Source organism: Solanum verrucosum, unplaced genomic scaffold (assembly GCF_900185275.1).
Source record: "Solanum verrucosum unplaced genomic scaffold, falcon-dt-bn FXZP01000032.1, whole genome shotgun sequence".
In the NCBI taxonomy this organism is placed as follows: domain Eukaryota; kingdom Viridiplantae; phylum Streptophyta; class Magnoliopsida; order Solanales; family Solanaceae; genus Solanum; species Solanum verrucosum.
In genome coordinates, this window is record NW_026020569.1 from 3,812,013 (window position 1) to 3,831,856 (window position 19,844).

Consider the following 19,844-nt stretch of genomic DNA (forward strand, 5'->3'; position numbering starts at 1 on the left):
AAAGTTATTTATTACGTGTCATTTTTTTATTGGGTGAAATAAAACCTCACTTTTGATTAGATTTTTTTTTATATATATATATAATTTATCCAATATCTGAAATAATATATCAGCTCCATGACTTAATTTATATTTTTCAAAATATAAAAAACAGCCGCAAATATGATGCCAAAGACAAGTTTACTTTGGTGTAAATACACAAATACCGGCTACTGGTCTTTGACATCAGTTTTTTCCGTCTATTAGATCTTTCCCAATAGTTAATAGGTATTTTTGGCTCTTTTTATAAGAAAAGAGGTAGAAAATGAAAAATTACGAAATTGGAGGACTCAAACAAAAAATGTTTTTAACTTCCGGTAACCGGAGCTAGTCCATGGCCATTATTAACTAAATGCTTCGATCTTTGCTGATTCCGCAAGCAAAAAAAATTCTCAAAGTTTAAGAAAAGTGGAATCCATGATTGATCCAGCTGAGTAGCTACAAGATGGATAATCGAAATGTTGTCGTTTGCGACAACGGCACTGGGGTATTCTCTTTGTTCTCTCTTTTGAATTGGTGTTGTTTGAGTTTAGATTCGATGATAGAGGAAATTCATCTGAAGATTGCGCAATTGTCAAACGAAATTGATTTTATTAAGGTCTTAATACCTGAAATGTTACTTAATATATTAGAGAAAATGGGCATTAAGTTGAATGTGAGTATATATACTTCCGGAGAAGCAGCTAAAGACGCCACCAAGAGTAGAAATTTCTCAATTTCGATGCTTAAATCACGATCTGCTAACTTGAGTTAATGCCGTTTTTTCTTTTTGAAGATTACACTATCCTTGTGGTAATAGATTTTTCATTTTTTTTTTCTAAATTAAATCTGTCAACTATGCATCAATCAGAAACTAATGGGGGTGTAGTACTCCTCTATATCTATTTTTCTAGTCGGACACATTTCGTTCCGGTAATTTAAAGTGCAGTTTTCATTTAAGAAGAAAAAAAGTTGGTGTATGTCTGGCATGATCACATTACTTCATTGAACTTGTACATATGCCGCTATACTGCTTTATATTTTGTATAATGTTGGTGTGAGATGAATTTGAATGGAGAAACATGGTTAGTAATTCATATAGCCGCCCCGAACTGGTTTGGAGTTGAGGTGAAATTGTTGTAGCTACTTTTGGTTTTATTTCTTTTTTTGGAACTACTCGTTCCTGGAAACCAAATCTCAGTAAGTCAGTTTTCCTTCACAAGATGCAAACTTTGAATTCAATTTCTGGTTATGAAGATCATCATCCTAACGACTCAAGCATGATGCTATTCCTTTCCTACTGGAGCCTGCTATTCAGTTTTATGAAGTGAGAGACTGTTTTGTACAGAGTATTTGCTTTTTTTCCTTTATTTTTTTTTCTTGTTTAGCATTTCCTTTTTGGGCCAGTCATGGTGATATTTTTTTTGAACTATTTTGATGTCTATATGGACAGTAAAATGGTGTGTCAATTCTCAATGTTTTGATGAACTAATGCAGTATGTCAAGTGTGGCTTTGCGGGTGAGAATTTTCCCACATCTGTATTCCCTTGTGTTGTGGGGAGGCCAATGCTAAGATATGAAGAGTCCCTTATGGAACAAGACTTGAAGGTAAATATCTCTCACTTTATGCTTACCCTACATTGAAAGTGTGAGGGTTCTCTTGCATTTATCGAAAACTAGTAAGCTCTTCTTAGAGAAAGAAAATCTGGGTTGAAACTTCATTAGTTCAACAGTTGCTTTCTAAACTAGATGTTATAGCTACTTCTTGTGAAATGAAGTTTAAAATCTATTTTATTTTCTGATACCCCTCAGGATTTTTTGAGTTCTGCTTAGATAGTATACTCCTGGATTCATTGTTTAAACTTATAGCTTGTAACTAGGACATTGGGAATCTTCCCATCATCACTTTTTTTCCTTATGTACTTTGCTCTCTTTTATTCTTATATTATACCATTCTCTAATATATTTTGCTCTCTAACTGTTGAGCTTCATAAGTAAGTGTACTCACAGACTTGTTGACGAATGTTTAACTCATTTACATTCTTCCTCTAGGATATTATTGTGGGAGATGAATGCTTGAAGTTGCGCCATCAGTTGGATTTATCTTATCCCGTCAACAATGGAATTGTACAAAACTGGGATGATATGGGGAATGTGTGGGACCATGCATTTTTCAACGAACTGAAGGTAGATTTCTCTATTGCTAACTTCCCTGTGAAGATTTCTAATTGGTTTAAACTTTTGCTTGCTAATTTTTCTTTGAAATGCTTATTGTATGATAAGTTCATGGTTAACTGACAAGACTTTCCTTTCATTCTGCTGGTGAAGATAGATCCAACAGAATGCAAAATTCTGCTGACAGATCCACCTCTAAATCCATCTAAAAATCGTGAAACGATGGTTTGTGTTAATGTTTTAATTTTTCGAGAAAATCATACCCTCTCTTTACTGCTTCAATGATTCTTAACTTATACTCAGATTTACTTGAATTACAGGTAGAAACCATGTTTGAGAAGTACAACTTTGCTGGTGTCTTCATCCAAATTCAAGCTGTTCTAACATTGTATGCTCAAGGTACCATTATACATGTATGAGTTCTTGGGGCATAATCATTTTCAATTATCTGCTAGAAGGACCTTCGATAGGAGAGTTTAGAGGTTGTGGATTTGGGTAGAAGGTTAGTTTGGTAGTTGAGCGTTCTCTCGCTTCCTGCGGGATAGGCTTGGTGGTGATCCTTGGACCTTCCTTCTTACCAGTAGTATTAGCACTATTCTCGTAGTTTCTTGTTCTTTGATTTAGTTTGTGCTCAGATTATTGCATTATTTCATTGTCGTTACTGTTCTTTCTGCAGTTTGTTGTGTAATGCTCTCCATTTCGCATTATTTCATTGTAGTCATTGCTCTCATATTTGTATCCCCTTTTTTCAAACTGTTTGGAATGCTTTATTTAAGCTGAGGGTCTGTCGGAAACAACCTCTCTATATCTATGGGTAAGGTTTGCGTACACTCTACCCTCCTCAGACCCCACTTGGTGGGATTACACTGGGTATGTTGTTGTTGTTGCGAGAAGGACCATCATAAGTCTTGATATTGCAATTTTTTAGAGGGTATTTGTTACAAGGGTGGGGTTAATTCGATATTTTGCTTCTACTTGGGCCCTATCTGGTGATGGATTTGCTCATTTTTTATGTTCCAAATATGCAGGTTTGTTGACTGGGCTTGTCATCGACTCAGGTGATGGAGTTACACATGTTGTAAGTTTTTCCATAAGCATAGCTGTTTCATGAGTTTGTCTCGGTTCAACATTGATTCAAAAGAGTAGGTTAATTCTTATACAGTTTGAGGTAAGCATACTAGGAGTTGCTACCCCCAAACCTAGAACTGTTTTCCTGCATAGTCCATTGGGCTCCCTGTCTAATAAGATTGCTCCTTCAAGCTGGTCTTAAAGGCAGTGTTTTTTTCAGCTATTTGTTCTTACGGTGGCACATGGTAGCACTTGCTATGAACCATGGGGATATTTTTTCTTCTGTATGTTATTCAGAAATATCTTGATGCAGGTTCCCGTTGTAGATGGATACTCATTTCCTCACCTCACGAAAAGAATGAATGTAGCTGGACGGCATATAACATCTTATATGGTTGATCTGCTACTTCGGAGAGGGTAATTGCCAACACATATTTGAAATAAACTAAATAGGGTCATTCATGCTATATTTGATTATTTTAAACCATTACTGGAGTTTTGATGGTCAGTCAATATCTGAAGGTATGCAATGAATAGAAGTGCCGATTTTGAGACTGTCAGGGATATTAAAGAAAAGCTCTGCTACATTAGGTGAATTACTTGCGTCATAAATCAATCCCTTTACTACTTCTTCTGGCGAGTAATGGTATTTGCTTTACTGCAGTTATGATTACAAGAGAGAATATCAGTTGGGGCTTGAAACTACAATTCTTGTTAAGAATTATACTGTGAGTAGGTTCCATCCATAATAAGCTTTTAATTGGAAAAAACAAAGGCACTACTATTTTTTGAGCTTTTCTACTACTTTGAACTGCAATTAGGTATGGTACTTTGCTCTTGGAAGTAAAGATCCTTTTTTCTCCCATAAGAAACTTGGTCATTCTGTAACTCATTATTTCACTTGTTTTTCAACAGCTTCCAGATGGGAGGGTACTTAAAGTTGGCACAGAGAGGTTCCAGGCACCTGAGGCTCTTTTTACTCCAGTGAGCATGCATTCCCATTTTTACTTTCCTCTTTCACAAATCAAGAACATATCTTTTTCGTAAAAATGCACCGGATTTGCTTTCCTCATAGTGGGGAAGATGAAAGGCAATTGATGTTTTCCCATAAAGCAAGCTATCCTGCAAATCCCATATAACACCAGATTTCAATGTCACATTTGTTATCTAATACCATGACCATCTTTTGTCGTACAGCTTCTTAAATTTGGTGGTTCTTTTGCTGTTTAAACACTATTTTCACCTCTCAACTATTCAATAGGAAAGCAATAGAGTGTTATCCTCAAACCAATTTGTTTCAGATAAAAGTGTCAATTAAGTCCTTGTGAAAAATTGAAGCAAGAACACATTGTCTGAACTGCATGGTTTGAAATGCTATTATATGCTTCTCCAAACTTCTACTTTTATGGGTTGATGTATGTGCAAGGAAGCTAGATTTAAAATATTATTCCACGCTTCTACAAAATTTTAATTGATGGGTTGATGTATGTGGAAGGAAGCTAAGTGTCACTTTTTCTGTCCATTTCAGGATCTTATTGATGTTGAAGGTGATGGCATGGCTGACATGGTATTTCGCTGCATCCAGGAGATGGATATTGACAACAGGATGATGGTACTTCAACTTTGAAATTTCTTCTGTATTCTTTGCCACAGTGTTGTCATTTGCAATCCATCATATGTTTAATGTAATAATCATTACTTCAAATTTTCTCTTGCAGCTCTACCAGCATATTGTTTTGAGTGGTGGAAGTACCATGTATCCTGGCTTACCTAGTCGGTAACTTACTCAAAATACTCTTCCTTATTATATAGCTTTGAGAACTTGGAGCTGAGTAGTGCAATTGTGCATGGTTGATTCTAAATGCTACATTATTGTCATACTCTTCTAGGAAGTTTTAACTGGTGTGACAGTTTGCTTTGAGTTTATGAACAAAAATATATCCTTGAATTTATTTTTTCTCAGGACTAATGTTTGATCAATCTGGCAGAGAATTTGAACTGTAAAGCTGTTATGCTATAACTTTGATAACACTCTTTTATTGTGCGTAGAACTCTAATTCACCTCCCTGTGGATTTTGAATTTTCTGATTCCCCTCTTGCGGTATCAAAATTTGCTAATTCCCTCCTCCTGGTAGCAGTCAGCTTTGGTATCTCTGACTGATGACTAATTCCTCATAGTTGTTCTATTTTTTCCCTGCTCATAAGTACCCTTCTGAAATTGTTAGTATCATAACTAACATGAAATGCATGAAGGCATATCTAAAAATGCAAATTAACTTGAAATCTATACTCATTTTCACTACATACTATTTTAACTCTCATCTTGTTACGTATGATAAATTAGAATATGAAATTCTATTCGAGAGGGTAGGAATATTGTTTAGAAATGTGCTATATTAGGAAAATTCAGGTATACACTTTAATGCATGAAGAATTCCTGTTAAGAATATCCGTGAGCTGTCATCGAGAAGGAATTTCATCTCTTTGTGATTTATTCCCTTGAACTTTACTTTTGCAGTTAACATATCCTTTGGTTTACTGTGGGAATATAAGGAATGGACTCTTTCTTACCCACCTCATGTCCACACTCATCATTTTCTTGTTTCCTTGAATAACAGCTATTTTCCCTTCTTTTCAAACATTGACAGCCTTGAGAAAGAAATTTTGGACCGCTATCTTGATGTTGTTCTGAAGGGGAACAAAGATGGTTTGAAGGTACTGTGTGACTCTTATTTGTTCTTTTCACAATTTCTTGAGGTTTTTGGTTTATGAATAAGGTTTATGCAACTAAGTAGCATTTATTCGAATAGTCTTACCCACAAACCACAATAAAATACCTCGATCTCACTGGTACCTTCAGCTTATGGTGGTTTCTGCTCTATATGAGGTCAAGTCAATCAAGAGATGGAGATAAGAAAGTAGTTGGAACAGGATGTGTAGGGTTTATGATATCTAGGAAGTTGGATTGCATTGCCTACAACTGTTTTGTCTTTTACCATGCATTTCTTGGTTTTCTTACAGTAGTTGAAATTTTCTCTATTTTTGAAAATTTCATTTTATATGTTTTCTGCAATAGAAATTGCGCTTACGAATAGAAGATCCACCAAGAAGAAAGCATATGGTGTATCTCGGTGGTGCAGTTCTGGCCGGAATTATGAAGGTATGGTGGTATCTATTTCCTCTCTGTTGCCCCATCTCTGCTCCTTGCCTGATCATGCATATAGAAGAGTATTTATTCCCATGAGAAATAAAAAGAAAGCTAATCTCTTGAGATACATCCTTTTCTAATCCGTGTACACTTTCCCATAATTTTCTGGATTTGAATATTCTATTTCTGTCCTCCGTTGAAGTGGTTGCGGCACATGTTGGATTATACTGTTTTGATATGATTTAGGCCCGTGCAATCATCAGCTTCAGGCACAAGGAAATTTGTGTTTCACGTCACTCCAATCCTTCTCTTTTTCTTGTACTTCCTCTGCAATTGATCAAATCATCTGTGTATGAGAGATGTTCCTGTGGCTGAATGTAACTTAATTAAATAAAAGTCCACTTAGTTGAGCAAGTAAAAAATTTTATGCTGTAACTTAATTGTTTTATATCATGCTGAAATCATAGTGACTGGTATATTTCCATGTTTAAATTATTCTTGCTGTCCTATTCTTCTAGTCAGGATGCTCATTCACCTAGAAAAAATAATCATTCTCGTCATTCTTCTCCTTGAGCATTATTAAGTTTTTTTTTTCAATATGCGAAAAAAGGAAAAGGATTGCAATGAATCAATGCACACCCTAATTGAAGAGCATACAATTTGAAAGCAACATTATTATGTTAACAGAAATAAGTAGATAATCGAATAATTTCTGCAGGATGCCCCTGAGTTTTGGATCAATAGACAAGATTATTTAGAAGAGGGAGTTGCATGCCTAAGCAAGTGTGGTCAGGCATGATTTTTACATGTCCATCAATTGTTTAAGCTTTTGCTTCTTTTCAAAGAAAAGCTTGGAAATGTACTGATCAAGACGTGCTGGAAATGACTCTTTAGCATTCAAAAAGAAGCTCTTGTACTGTATTTTGCTAAAAAAATCTCAAAGAGACAGGACGTGTCATACTTGAATGTTTTTACTGCATCTGCGGTTTATCTTAGTCGAGCAGAAATTCTTTAAGGCTTGTAGAATTTGTACAGTCAATATTGAAGTAAAATATTGCTAATTGGAACTGCTTTCCATTCCTACACTTTTGTGAAGTGTTTAAATATGTGCGGAAACATAAGCAGGTTATTGCGTAATCTGGTGCAGGCAAAAGAGGAGGTTGTGAACTAATTCTCACAAATGTATAACAGCTTGAGCTACGTTTGATGCTTGTTAACTTTCTATCCAGATATTAACTTGATATTCCTTGTCTATCCACCTCCCTGGTTGAAAATGGCTTATGCATCTTAAGGTTTGAATTTGCGATGAAATTGCTGCTTAAATTATTCATGATATTAGATGGAGTTAAATTGGAAATTTTCTTGGTAGCAATGAGTCAAAGGAATCGTTATGCCATGCTTAGGCTTGTAATTTTTGTTTTGTGTTATTGCAGTTGATCAAGGCATAGTATTATTTTCATCTCAGTAAAAACTTTTATGTTAATAGCAGCTAGCATTCTGAGCTCTGGTGTTCGAATCAAGTGATGAGAGTATAGAGTTGTCATATCAGTAGAAGGTAAAAGGAGATTCTTATGTCCAAAGAGCTACACGACACAAATTTGAACCTTGTTTCTGTGTTTTCCATCAAGAACAATTAAGCAGCTAACAACAGTTCCTCTGGTCAAAAACAAAAAGATGAGGTTGTATTTAACAGCATAGCTTTTGATTACTGGAAATAAAAAGGGACATGAATTATACATATTATATATTCCCTATAAATGGGAATGAGAGAAGACATATAATAAGGAAATAAGATAGTTGGAGTTCTAATTTCCACAGAGAGCAACATTTCTCTTAGAAGGTCTGAAATTCAAAGCAGTGAGACTATAGATGCACATGTTTGCTTGTTTAGATTTGATTGTAATCTCATCAGTAGTGGTTCTTGTAGAGCCAGGTACATTACAGAAAGAAGATGAGCTTCCAATAAGGCTAGCCCTGCAGGAATTGCCCACTGCTTTCTCAGCAGCACACTCTATTCCATCCACAGAAGGTATCTCCAACCTGTAAACTCCATATTTGTTAGTAGTTCTGTTCACTGACACTGATACTAGTTCTGCCGTCCTTGTCGCCATTGCCTTGAAGGTGCACTCTATTTTCACTTCTACACCTGTTCAGCCATCAATTCCAATGCATTTACGAAATTAATCAACCCATTCTTTTTTAGTAACCCGGCCAAGTTTTAATGGGTTTGGATTATGACCCATTTGTTGGGTTGAACCCAAATGATTGACCAAACGGGTCAAAATTCAACTCAAACCCGAGTATATAAAATTCAAGATTGGGGATATTGTAAATTTGGAAGAAGTTAAAGCATATAGCTTTCAAATTTCTTTTTTTTTTAAAAACAATTTAAAGAAAGGGAAATGGGGGTGGTTAGAGCTTTGAGCCGTTCAACCTGTTCATTTGCCAACTCCAGTGTATATATAGGACTATTTTAGATAGCTTTATGCAAAAGATGAAAAATGTTTAATTTGCCCAAAAACTTGTAAGGAAGAGTGTACCTGGCATGAAGTAGCTGTGCCTGGAGAAGGAATTATTGGAGCAAATGTCACAGTAAACCATACCCATGACAGTGATCTGTGGATTAACCACTTTTGCTGCTGACGATAGACTCAACCACAAGAAGCAGCATGAAACCACCAACAGGACAAGTGTAGTAGTAGTCATGGCAAACTGAGCTGAGACTTACAAAAAAGAGTTGAGATGAAAATCAACTACTTATATGTGAATAGCTAGCTAGTAAAGTGATTGATTATAGTACACAAAAAGACTAATTGAAGAATTTTATGTTTAAAAACAAAAAAGGAAGATGTGAGCTAGAGTGTGTGTATGGATAATGAGTATAAGTGATGACAGAAATGAAAAAAAGAGATCAAAGTTAGAAAGAGGGGACAGGGATCGCACCTTATTGCTAGTCAGAATTCACGAACAAACAAATCATGTGAACTTTCTTTGGAATTTTGTAAGGGTGGATGTGTAGGAAAGAGAGTATAGTGGGAAGTAGACAAATTCATTCATTTACATAGAGGAATAAATAGACCTCCCTTTTCATACATGTTTGTTTGTTGTAATTTATGGTGGCCTTGCTTCTTAACGTGATACTACTTTATATATAGTATAAATAAATTACTGCTACAGTACCATTTATTATTTGACCTAACCCCAATAGGAGCCAGTCACGGACTTGCCACTCTCCCCATATCTGTTATAAATTTGGTCTGGCCACAGAGAAGGATTGTTGCTACTGAGAATCATGTGATATATCATAGAGGCAAAGAATTCAGCCAACCACATTTATTGTAAGTTCATTTCTCATTCTCGTTTTCATTTTGTGGATGCATTCTTCTACTTCCATCAATCATAATTTCCTGAGATTATAAAGGTGTCAAATCGTGTTTCTTATGAATTACAATGTTACAAGCAATAGCGCACTGAGAGAGAGTATCATACATCACTTACAAGTTTAACATCAAGTGAGTTAAGTCATATATATATATATATATAGAGCCTGATCTTTTTTTAAAAAAAATTGTTCAAGGTCGGTCACATATATAGCCTGAATTTCATACAAAAATGACTAAACTTCAGCTATATACGGTCTAAACATCATCCAAAATGGTTGAAGTTGTTTCCTTCTAAATTGTCTGAAATTAGGCTTTGATAAACTAAATTCCAGACACATATTACTTCAAAATCGTGCACTTAAAATTTAAAAATTTAAAAGCAGCTAAACTTGCAAAAAGTTTAGGGCTATGACGTAAATGGGCTATTGAAATCGGTTGTATATGCACTTCGTAGTCCACTCCCACATGCCAGCCTAATGTAAAGACTACGTTATTGAGCTTAGTTAAAACTGGAATTATCGGTTAGATTGAATTTAAGTGGATTACCCAACTAATAAATATGGATTGGGTCAACAACAACTCAACTCGTCCAACTCTAACCAAAAATAAAAATTACTCTTGGTTTGTTTGCTTATAATTTGTTCATTTACCAAACAAAACTAACAAAGTTTTTATTCTTTACTATATATGACTCTATAAAAAAGAAAAAGAAATATATCAATTTGAATTACATATTTAGCAAAAATCAACCCGAGTTTTAATTTAGAGGCTGAATTAACGAGTTGAGCTAATAAATAAATAGATTGGACAAATCATATTACCACCCAAAATAGAGGGAAGAAAAGTAGTTATTTTGTGGACTATCTCACGTGGGTTGGAACATAATTGAAGGGAAAAACGTATTCACGTCTTAGGTTATATTTCGACTTTTTATTGGTTTGGTCTTGAACCGTTGACGTTGAATGTTAAACTTGAATTTGTCAAAAGTTATACAAAGCAAGAGGGTAGGCGAAATACATGAGTACTCGTGATGACAGCGTAGCAGCTGCATTTTTTTGTTAATAAATGGAAAAAGTTGATCAATCTACTAATAGCTTACAAAGAAATGTAGACTAATCGTAATGCTGCTAGCTGGTAGACTAGTAGTAAAAAAGAGGCACAGAAAAGAAGGGACTAATATAATTCAACAAGAAGGAATTGAAGATGCATGCATGCATGTGCCAATGTATGGCGAGATCACTCATTTTGAAACTTGAAATATGTACTATTATTGTGGCCTAATGTATGCTACATTTCATTCACAATGTATAGACTATATATTCCACTTTATACTTGTACACTATTCTCGACTCACTACCTACTTCATTAGGCTATATATACATCATGGCGGAACTAGCTAGGCTATTGAGCTAGTTATTTAAATGTTAATTACTAAAAACTTTTATTCATCTCCTCCAAAACTTGTAAAATAATTATTTCTTCCAACATCTCATAAATAACTATGCTTACTTCCAATTATTTTTAGTATTTCTTTTTTTTTGGGATGCATGTTCATGTGATGAATGAAATGAATTTCACTTCACATTATAATAATTTAAGCAATTTTCCGCTAGCCCTAATTTAACAGAATGAAGGTGGAACCATGGTCCACATAAATCATATTTCAGGTACAATAAATTAATAACTAGCATACAATTGTTCATTATATATGTATCCAAAAAGAAAAAAAAAGGAAAAAGTCAGAAATGTGGCTTTTCCATTTGTATGTTAGCATACCAATCAACAGACAAAATCTATGATAACTGTATATATTTCCCATGGATTATTTTTATCAATTTCTTTTTCTTCTTCTTGTAGTAGCTAGAGATATATTATACATCTGTAAAAATACAATTATTAATCTTCCTTTTTTCTCTTTGCAGATGAACAAATATTCAATTGAAATCCTATAAATTAGTTGTGTGTACATATATCATTCATTTACTCATGTTGTTTCACTCAAGTGCTGATTGATCCTAGTGTTTTTTTAATCTTCTGTATATCACAAAATCGTAGTCTACTTCTTTTACTAAAAACAACAAAGTACTAAAACATTTTATAGAATTCAAAAAGTTGATAAGTATTCTTACTTTTTCTTAATTCAGTATAAACAGTTTATACGATTTTTTTACTATATATACAACTCTATTCATATACTAAAGTTATGTGACGCCACACTTCTCTATGGTCTTGGATTGTATTTTTTCTTCTCCTTTTTTGACATTTTTCTCTCCATTTCATATATAATTATAACATGATAATCTACTTTAAAGTATTTTTCATTTTTCATAATTATTTTATTTAAAATGTCACTCCATAGTAGCTCATACCTCTTATTTTCATAACTTCTACTCTATTGCTAATAATCATTAATCTTGTACCTTTAACTGATCACACATGATTTACATCTTCATTAACTTCTACTCTTAATAATCTTCATTACTTCTATATCTTTTCAAGTCCATAACTCCCAAATAATATGTTACTTATAAATTTTGACATCTATCATAATTTTCTGATTGTGAATTTTTATTTGGTCATAGGTGAAAAATGGCAAATGCATATTAAACATTGCACCTTTATGTTTTATTATTATGATTAAAAAAGCAAATCAGTTGAATTTGTTTCCAAGTTGAAATGAAACATTGATAGAATAACAAAATAGTATTCAATACACTGCATAACTGAATTTAAAGTTAGGTGAAGTGCATTATATATAAGAAGTTGAGAGCGTGCAAAAATTGATGGAACATGTTTGTGTGTATTGTGTATATAATACTAATAAAAAAAATTGGTATAATTAGACTTCGATTTCTCTATGTTGTTTGGTCCTTGGTGTATTCGTTGTTTTTTGTCTTTCTTTTTTAAATTCACATATGATTATTTTCTTTTATAAATATTAGTACTATTACTATTCAAGTAGTCCATTTCTTATGATTGCGTGAAGCGTCGTAAAAATCTATGGATTTCACAGGTACATCTCAAAACAAATAGGAGTAGTAGTGTTAAATACCTATATATATTTATCGTTTTCCTTTAAAAGATGAACAAGACAAAAGTAGTAAATATCTCTTAATTAGACGAGGTCAAATACCTTTTTTGTAGTTATATTATTACACGTGACCCTAACTTTGTTGCCGCTCTATATGTTTGTAAACTAGTGTTTCTGTGATGGGAAAATTAAATTTATTACATTATAGAAATATTTTTAAAATCAATTGCACGACTATTATAATTACAAATAAGAAAATATCAAAATTCATTAATTAGCAACAAATTATAAGCTCTATATACTTTTCACTGGAAAAGTAAAAAAAAAAGTTGGTAATATATGTATATTTCAAAGTAGTGTGTATTGGAATTACGTCATAATAAGTTGTCATATATAAGCTGAGGAACGTAACGTAATATAATTTTATCAAGTATGTATTTATCGAGTAGGTAAAAAATAAGGTGCGGAGATGGGAAATTAGTGAATAGAAAAATGCCGACTTAATTCACAAGAAAGAGAAAGGAAGGCAACCATCCCAAACGACGCCACATGAGACGATGCTATCAATTTTCTACTACTACTATTTATCCACCCCTTTTTTACTTTCTTCTTCTATTATATTCCAAAGTCGATCAATTCAAGAACATTATGCTATAACAAATTTACTTGAGAGTTGTTTTACTTACGTATCCTCTCAGTTAAACATTTTCCCCCTCCCTTTGCTAACACTTGTAATTTTAATGTTTAATTCCTTTTTATAATATATATTCGATCGGCTACTCTACTTTTTGCCGAAACTCAGCACATACATTTTCGTTTCAATACTAATTGCGAATTACTCTAATAATTTTCCAATTAAAGCTAAAAGGTTACAACTCAACCTAACATTACATTTCTACCATTCTCAAATAAACATGTGTTATAAATGTTTATGCTCCACATATATATTATAATCGGCAAAGCTCATCTCATAACTTGTAGCTTTTGAGTTCGAATTAAACACTAGCTCAACAACGGCAATAATTCTACATCTTACTTTCATGAGAATTTAAAAAAAAAATGAAGGTAGCAGGAGGAGTTGTGCAATTCTTTGAACTGATAAACAGCAATACAGCATAGTAATCATCTATCATACTGATGAGTTGGTATTGTATTCTTCACAAAAATATATATATATATATATATATATATGAAATTAAAGTGCAAAACCTAGGAGTTTGCAGTAGCCTAGCGATTAGCTCAATATCCCCCCACCATACAAGAGTGGCCTCATTGCATAGTTTTCTGTATTTATTTATTTATTACTAACTTTTAACTGTATGGTTTACTACTTGAAACAAATATTTTTCTGGATAGTGTTAAATGGCCAGAAAATTTGATTAGAAATTTAAAAAGTCTATAATATCCTTTTTATTTTAAAATAAACTGATCTTTTTCTATTTTTAATTAAAAGTTGTTAAAGTTAAAAGGGTAAAAATGTTTAAAAAGGTAAAATAACATAGTGCGAAATATGTTATTTTACCATTCTGGCCAAATTTTCTAGCCAAAAGGATTTTTCCTATTTTTCTCATCTCAAATCAATGGAAAATTTGTGTTATAGAACATGATTTTTCCATTAATTTCCCGCCAAATCAGCTCACTAGGAAAAAGCACAGCTAAAATAGATTATCACTGAAATAGTAGGTAACTTTTAAATTTTTATGTATGAAAACATTACTATTTTTTCTCACTAATTCAATTAAAATATCTGTGAGAATAGCCCTTAAACATTTTTAGTGGGGAATTCATAGAGAAAATAGTAACTTCTAGTAATGGTTGTGCAATTTTGAGCCGCTAATAAGAAAAAATTTAAGGCATGTGCGGAGCGTGATTGTGATTCCGCTCAAATGAAGGAAAACGTTGGCCTGAAGATCATGTAGATGCTACTGAAAAAGAAAAGAAACTCTTCATATCTAGGAGAAAATCCAAATGCGTTGAGAGTCTATTTTCTTCCTTCTAAAACTCAAGAAACACACACAAAAAAAAAGATATGCTTGAGTGTCTTTTTATCATGAGTTAGAACAAATACAGATAGAGAGATTATATTCGAATTGACAATTGGTAGTAATAACCTTGTGCTGAAACTATATTTTGGTCTGACACTAAAGTTCAATGAACGAAAAATAATATAAAGATGTAGGGAGCTACAACAAGACTTATATAGATACCACCTTAATAGTTTCCTTCCCATGTATATGCATGCGTTGTACAATTGGGACTTCAAAACTAGGCTAAGTCAAACTGTATCTTACAGATTGATGCACTTAGAATTTTTACTATATATTGATACAGAATTTATGTTCCGTGCATTGATAGTGTAAAAAAACTACATTACCAAGTTAAGTTTACCACAATAACACCACAGATAACTCTTAAGATCAAGCTTGGTATCGTAAGCGCCAATAGTGTTAAAAAATCTTTAACATTACCAATGTATATGTGACTCAAACTCATTTGCAATAAGAGATTGTGCCAAGATTAGGAGTTTGGGGGTTCTAAAAGCATGCTTCCTTTTAACAAAAGAAGAGAAAATTTTGTTGATACTAGTGGTTTCAAATTCACAACTCTAGCATGGAAAGCATTTCCACAACATTTTCCTCACTGAGCCATTTTGTTAGATGATTCACAAATTAATGTACATATATATTTATTTAATTTTCTAATACCAATACAATTACGAAAAAGCTATTGGGTTCCCAATTAGCTCAGCCCGTGTTTGTAATCATATTCTTTTCACATTAATGCTACCTAAAAAAACACAAACACAATAGAAAATTGTTCAGAAAAGAGAAGATTATCTGACAGACCAAACATATGCATGCCCTGTATTTATCTGAAATTGGTAGAGTTTAAAAAAATTACATTACATAGGAAGAGTTTAGGTTTTATCTATTTCACTCTATGTTTGTTCAATTCTTCACTATGTTTTTGTCATATGTATTTATTCACTCTAATCGATAGAGTGCGAAGATATACAAAGTAAAATTAATAGATTTGATAATTAGTTAAAAGTATGGGTAGAATTGATAATTAGTACTCCATTAGCACTGTAAGTCATTCTTCTATTTCAGAAAATTGGTGGGTGGATTTGTTAAGTAGTTTTGGCCTTGGGGTGGTGGGAAGTGACTTGATTGTTAACCTAGAAAGACGCATTGCATTTATCTAATAATATCCCTTTCATACCGCTTCGACCAATCCCCTCTTGCGGATTTCACTATACTCCCATTATTTTATTTTATGGTATTAACTCATCCTTAGCTTCTTATTCAACGTCAGCTGGGCCGGCCCAGGATGGAGCCCACCCTCTCCACGAAACTTCCTTTAGATATGCAGATAGTTTAAGACATAAAATAATAAAATGAAGTGGAATCAACCAATCAGGTGATGGAAAATGTTAGTAAGAGTATAAAAGGTATAATTCCAAATCCCATTTTCAAGTCGATAAAATTCACTAATTCCCAAACATGTAAAAATGAAAAAGCCACAGATTTTTCCTCCCTCCCTCAGATGCTACAGTCTGGACAAGCTGACGAATGACAACCTCTCAACTCTCAACTCTCGCCTATAAAAATCTCTTTCTTTTCCTTTTCGCCTGATTTTGCAACCAATTTACATCTTCTGTATCTTCACAACTCACTCTCATTTTATGTCAACTTCACATTTCTAATTATATACGACATCAAATCATAATAATAATAATAATAATAATAAAGGTTGATTCATCAGTAGAACACAAGACTGCAAAAAGCAGGTCCTGCAGTGAATGCGTGTGATGAACAATTCTTTGTGTGGTGGCAACATGGGGAGTTTAAAGAATGACATTAAAAGTGAGGTTGGCAGCTTAAACAGTGAAATAGCAAGTTTCAAGAGCGAGAATTCTTACAGCAAGCTGCTTCCAGATGACTCTCTTGCCTCTTCTGAATCCAAGAATGTGACTCCTATCTCCTCCGACTTTGAACTCAATCGTGGCAGTCTCACTTTCCCTGCCAAATTTGAAGGCCACGATGATGTTGAAATCCAATCTCCTGATAACTCAATTTGGGAGTCCTTCTTTGCTGATCAGCTGGAGGGAGATTTCATGATCTCTTCCCCCGTCAGGAACCTTCCCTTGCCTCAGCCTGTTTCCAGTTTCTGTACTACTACTCACAATAACAACATATACGCACATCATCAGGGAATTCATGGGCAAAGCATGATGATGTGCTCCCCTCCTTGCTCTCCCCTGAGACCTAATAATTACAACTCGAATAATAAAGGCAAGGGACTGAGCCCGCTCCAAAAAGTTTTCAACTCTCCTAATAACCAGTTCATGCAAATTGAGAGCTTTAACCTGCCAGCTCTCGAGAGTTTCTTGGATGATGACTATGACAAGGAGGATTTAGCATCCTCATATTCCACCCTCAAAGTTTCAGATGGTGGTGCAGCAGGATCCTCTTCCGACTCATTTGATGCTCTGTCGGTAATTCCTGATTTCTTAGAGTGCCTGGCGTTGCCAAATTCATCATCCAATACGTCCGGTAGCTTTATGGGATCATTACTCAGCAACACATCTACAGGACAAGTACTGAACCAAGACGATGAGATTTTCCAGACGGGGTCTATTGCTCCTCTGTCACAACAGCTACATCAAGAACGGCAGCATGAGAAGCAACAAAAACAAATACCAACACATGTTGAACTACCATCAACACAACAACAATATACGCAAATTATCAATCACAACTTGGTTGTTGCTGCACCTGATCAGGTATACTTTATCTATAATTTTCTGTTTCTCCTTTCTTAAATCTCATGCAATGACACTTATCAAGGGTTTACCACAGTTTTTGTGAAACCGTATGTTCTAGCTCTCATGCAAATATATATATATATCATACTGTCTTTCCAAAATTCCAATGCTTGTGTTTTAGTGTTGAATGTTCCAGCTTCACAACAATTGTTTTAGTTCTTTTTAAATGCATATAAGAAACCAACCAAGTCTATAGTGAATTATATGGCGGGCTTATCACCGTGCAATTTGTCCCTCTTTGTATGGACAAAAGTTTTTTATTATATATGAAAGGAAATTAGTCCTTGTCATTCCAAAAAATTGGACTCTTTGAATCAGCTACAAATATAAACTATTGCTCATGTTTCGCCAGATAGCAACGCTTAGGTGGCTAAAGAAGTGGTAATTAAATTGTGCAGATGCAGGATCAGGACAGTGGCTTACAATTGGTGCACCTTCTCCTTGCTTGTGCTGAAGCAGTCTCCAAAGAGGACTATATGTTGGCAAGAAGGTATCTCCACCACCTGAATCGAGTAGTCACCCCAATCGGTGACTCCATGCAACGAGTGGCTTCTTGCTTCACCGAAGCTCTTACAGCTAGACTTGCCGCAACACTAGCCACTAAACCCAGCACCTCTGTCCCAAAACCTTTCAACCCTTTTCCTCCTAATTCCCTCGAAATCCTCAAGATCTATCAGATTCTTTACCAAGCCTGCCCTTATGTCAAATTCGCTCATTTCACAGCTAATCAAGCCATATTTGAAGCATTCGAAGCAGAGGAGCGCGTTCATGTTATCGATTTAGACATCCTTCAAGGTTATCAGTGGCCGGCTTTTATGCAGGCCTTAGCAGCCCGACCTGGCGGTGCTCCGTTCCTTCGTATCACAGGAGTGGGTTCGTCTCCGGAAGCGGTGAGGGAAACGGGTCGATGTTTGACAGAACTGGCGCAGTCCCTCCACGTTCCGTTCGAATTTCACCCGGTGGGGGAGCAGCTTGAGGATTTGAAAGCACATATGTTCAACAGAAGGATAGGTGAGGCACTGGCGGTGAATTCGGTGAATCGACTGCATCGAGTACCAGGCAATTGTATTGGGAACTTGTTAGGGATGATCAGAGACCAAGCCCCAAATATAGTAACGATCGTGGAGCAAGAGGCGAGCCATAATGGACCGTATTTCCTGGGTCGGTTCCTGGAGGCGCTGCATTACTATTCGGCCATCTTTGATTCCCTGGACGCGACATTTCCAGGGGATTCATCACAGAGGGCAAAATTGGAACAGTACATATTTGGACCTGAGATAATGAACATAGTTTCGTGCGAGGGAATGGAGAGAATGGTGCGGCACGAGAGGTTAGAAAAGTGGAGGAGGGTGATGGAAGGAAAAGGTTTTAAAGGAGTAGCACTGAGTGCAAACGCAGTCACACAATCCAAAATATTACTGGGTCTCTACTCCTGTGATGGTTACAAATTGACAGAGGACAATGGTTGCTTGCTATTGGGATGGCAAGATAGGGCCATTCTTGCTGCCTCTGCATGGCGATGCTGATTTCATTTCATTACTTTTCTCAATATTAGTATGACTTAAATCAAAAGAAAAAGAGTCTCAATTATTAAACTCAAATCATTCCATTTAATACCGTACAAGGCCAAGGATAGATTGCTCCACACTGTCATTGCAATTTTAAAAGTATTTTTTGCCAATTTGTTTCAATTATGAGTTATTTCCATCATCAATATACTAATTTTAGATCTCATATTTTAAAGGCTGCAATTGGAAAAGTCATGTAGAGCCCGGTAAGCGTCGGTATGAAATAGAAAACGGAGGAAATGAATAATCGATCGAGACCATAAAAGATTTTTTGCCACATCAACTCGTTTCTTTGCAGTTAAATGAAAATGCTGTCATTTTCTATCAGAACCAACAACGTGGTTACTCTCAAGATCAGATACCTTTTTGGTGTCCAAAGCTAAGTTGTAGCTGAGAGCCACAAACAGAGAAGCTGCACTGATTGGAATACACAACAAGATTAGATGCCGGTAGGGAATGAGCTTCTATATCCATCGATCTGATCGTCTTCTCTTTTACTTTGTACCCCGTTAACATACTGTAATCTCCATTGACATGCCATGCATTATTTCACACTAATATCAGTTATTGACTAAAACATGAATCCATAAATATATTTAATCTTACATCTTCTTCACAAGATGGT

At 34.8% G+C, this 19,844-nt stretch overlaps 3 protein-coding genes across 3 annotated transcripts; 2 read left to right on the forward strand and 1 right to left on the reverse strand.

The window, feature by feature from the left end:
• The first annotated feature begins 314 nt into the window (after window positions 1-314).
• LOC125810884 (actin-related protein 2) lies at window positions 315-7,393 on the forward strand. The gene is made up of 15 exons (XM_049490380.1): window positions 315-526; window positions 1,516-1,626; window positions 2,071-2,205; window positions 2,347-2,418; window positions 2,514-2,592; window positions 3,222-3,271; window positions 3,575-3,678; window positions 3,784-3,852; window positions 3,926-3,989; window positions 4,177-4,245; window positions 4,790-4,873; window positions 4,980-5,038; window positions 5,910-5,976; window positions 6,338-6,421; window positions 7,128-7,393. The coding sequence occupies exons 1-15, from the start codon at window positions 485-487 to the stop codon at window positions 7,206-7,208; spliced, it is 1,170 nt and encodes a 389-aa protein (XP_049346337.1). The 5' UTR covers window positions 315-484; the 3' UTR covers window positions 7,209-7,393.
• Window positions 7,394-8,089: 696 nt separating this feature from the next.
• Window positions 8,090-9,290, reverse strand: LOC125810893 (pollen allergen Che a 1). Its single transcript, XM_049490392.1, has 2 exons — window positions 8,950-9,290; window positions 8,090-8,555 (listed from the first exon to the last, which is right to left on the reverse strand). Exons 1-2 carry the CDS (start codon window positions 9,113-9,115, stop codon window positions 8,215-8,217), a joined length of 507 nt encoding a protein of 168 aa, XP_049346349.1. The 5' UTR covers window positions 9,116-9,290; the 3' UTR covers window positions 8,090-8,214.
• Window positions 9,291-16,661: 7,371 nt separating this feature from the next.
• On the forward strand, window positions 16,662-19,196 carry LOC125810983 (GRAS family protein RAM1-like). The gene is made up of 2 exons (XM_049490478.1): window positions 16,662-17,609; window positions 18,050-19,196. The coding sequence occupies exons 1-2, from the start codon at window positions 16,662-16,664 to the stop codon at window positions 19,175-19,177; spliced, it is 2,076 nt and encodes a 691-aa protein (XP_049346435.1). The 3' UTR covers window positions 19,178-19,196.
• The last annotated feature ends 648 nt before the right edge of the window (window positions 19,197-19,844 follow it).

Coding starts and splice junctions, on each gene's coding strand:
- LOC125810983 (XM_049490478.1), top strand. CDS start 16,662: ATGGGGAGTTTAAAGAATGACATTAAAAGTGAGGTTGGCAGCTTAAAC. Junction 17,610..18,049: donor TTGTTGCTGCACCTGATCAG/GTATACTTTATC, acceptor TAAATTGTGCAG/ATGCAGGATCAGGACAGTGG.
- LOC125810893 (XM_049490392.1), bottom strand. CDS start 9,115: ATGACTACTACTACACTTGTCCTGTTGGTGGTTTCATGCTGCTTCTTG. Junction 8,556..8,949: donor GCACAGCTACTTCATGCCAG/GTACACTCTTCC, acceptor ATGGCTGAACAG/GTGTAGAAGTGAAAATAGAG.
- LOC125810884 (XM_049490380.1), top strand. CDS start 485: ATGGATAATCGAAATGTTGTCGTTTGCGACAACGGCACTGGG. Junction 2,419..2,513: donor CTAAAAATCGTGAAACGATG/GTTTGTGTTAAT, acceptor CTTGAATTACAG/GTAGAAACCATGTTTGAGAA. Junction 3,679..3,783: donor GATCTGCTACTTCGGAGAGG/GTAATTGCCAAC, acceptor CAATATCTGAAG/GTATGCAATGAATAGAAGTG.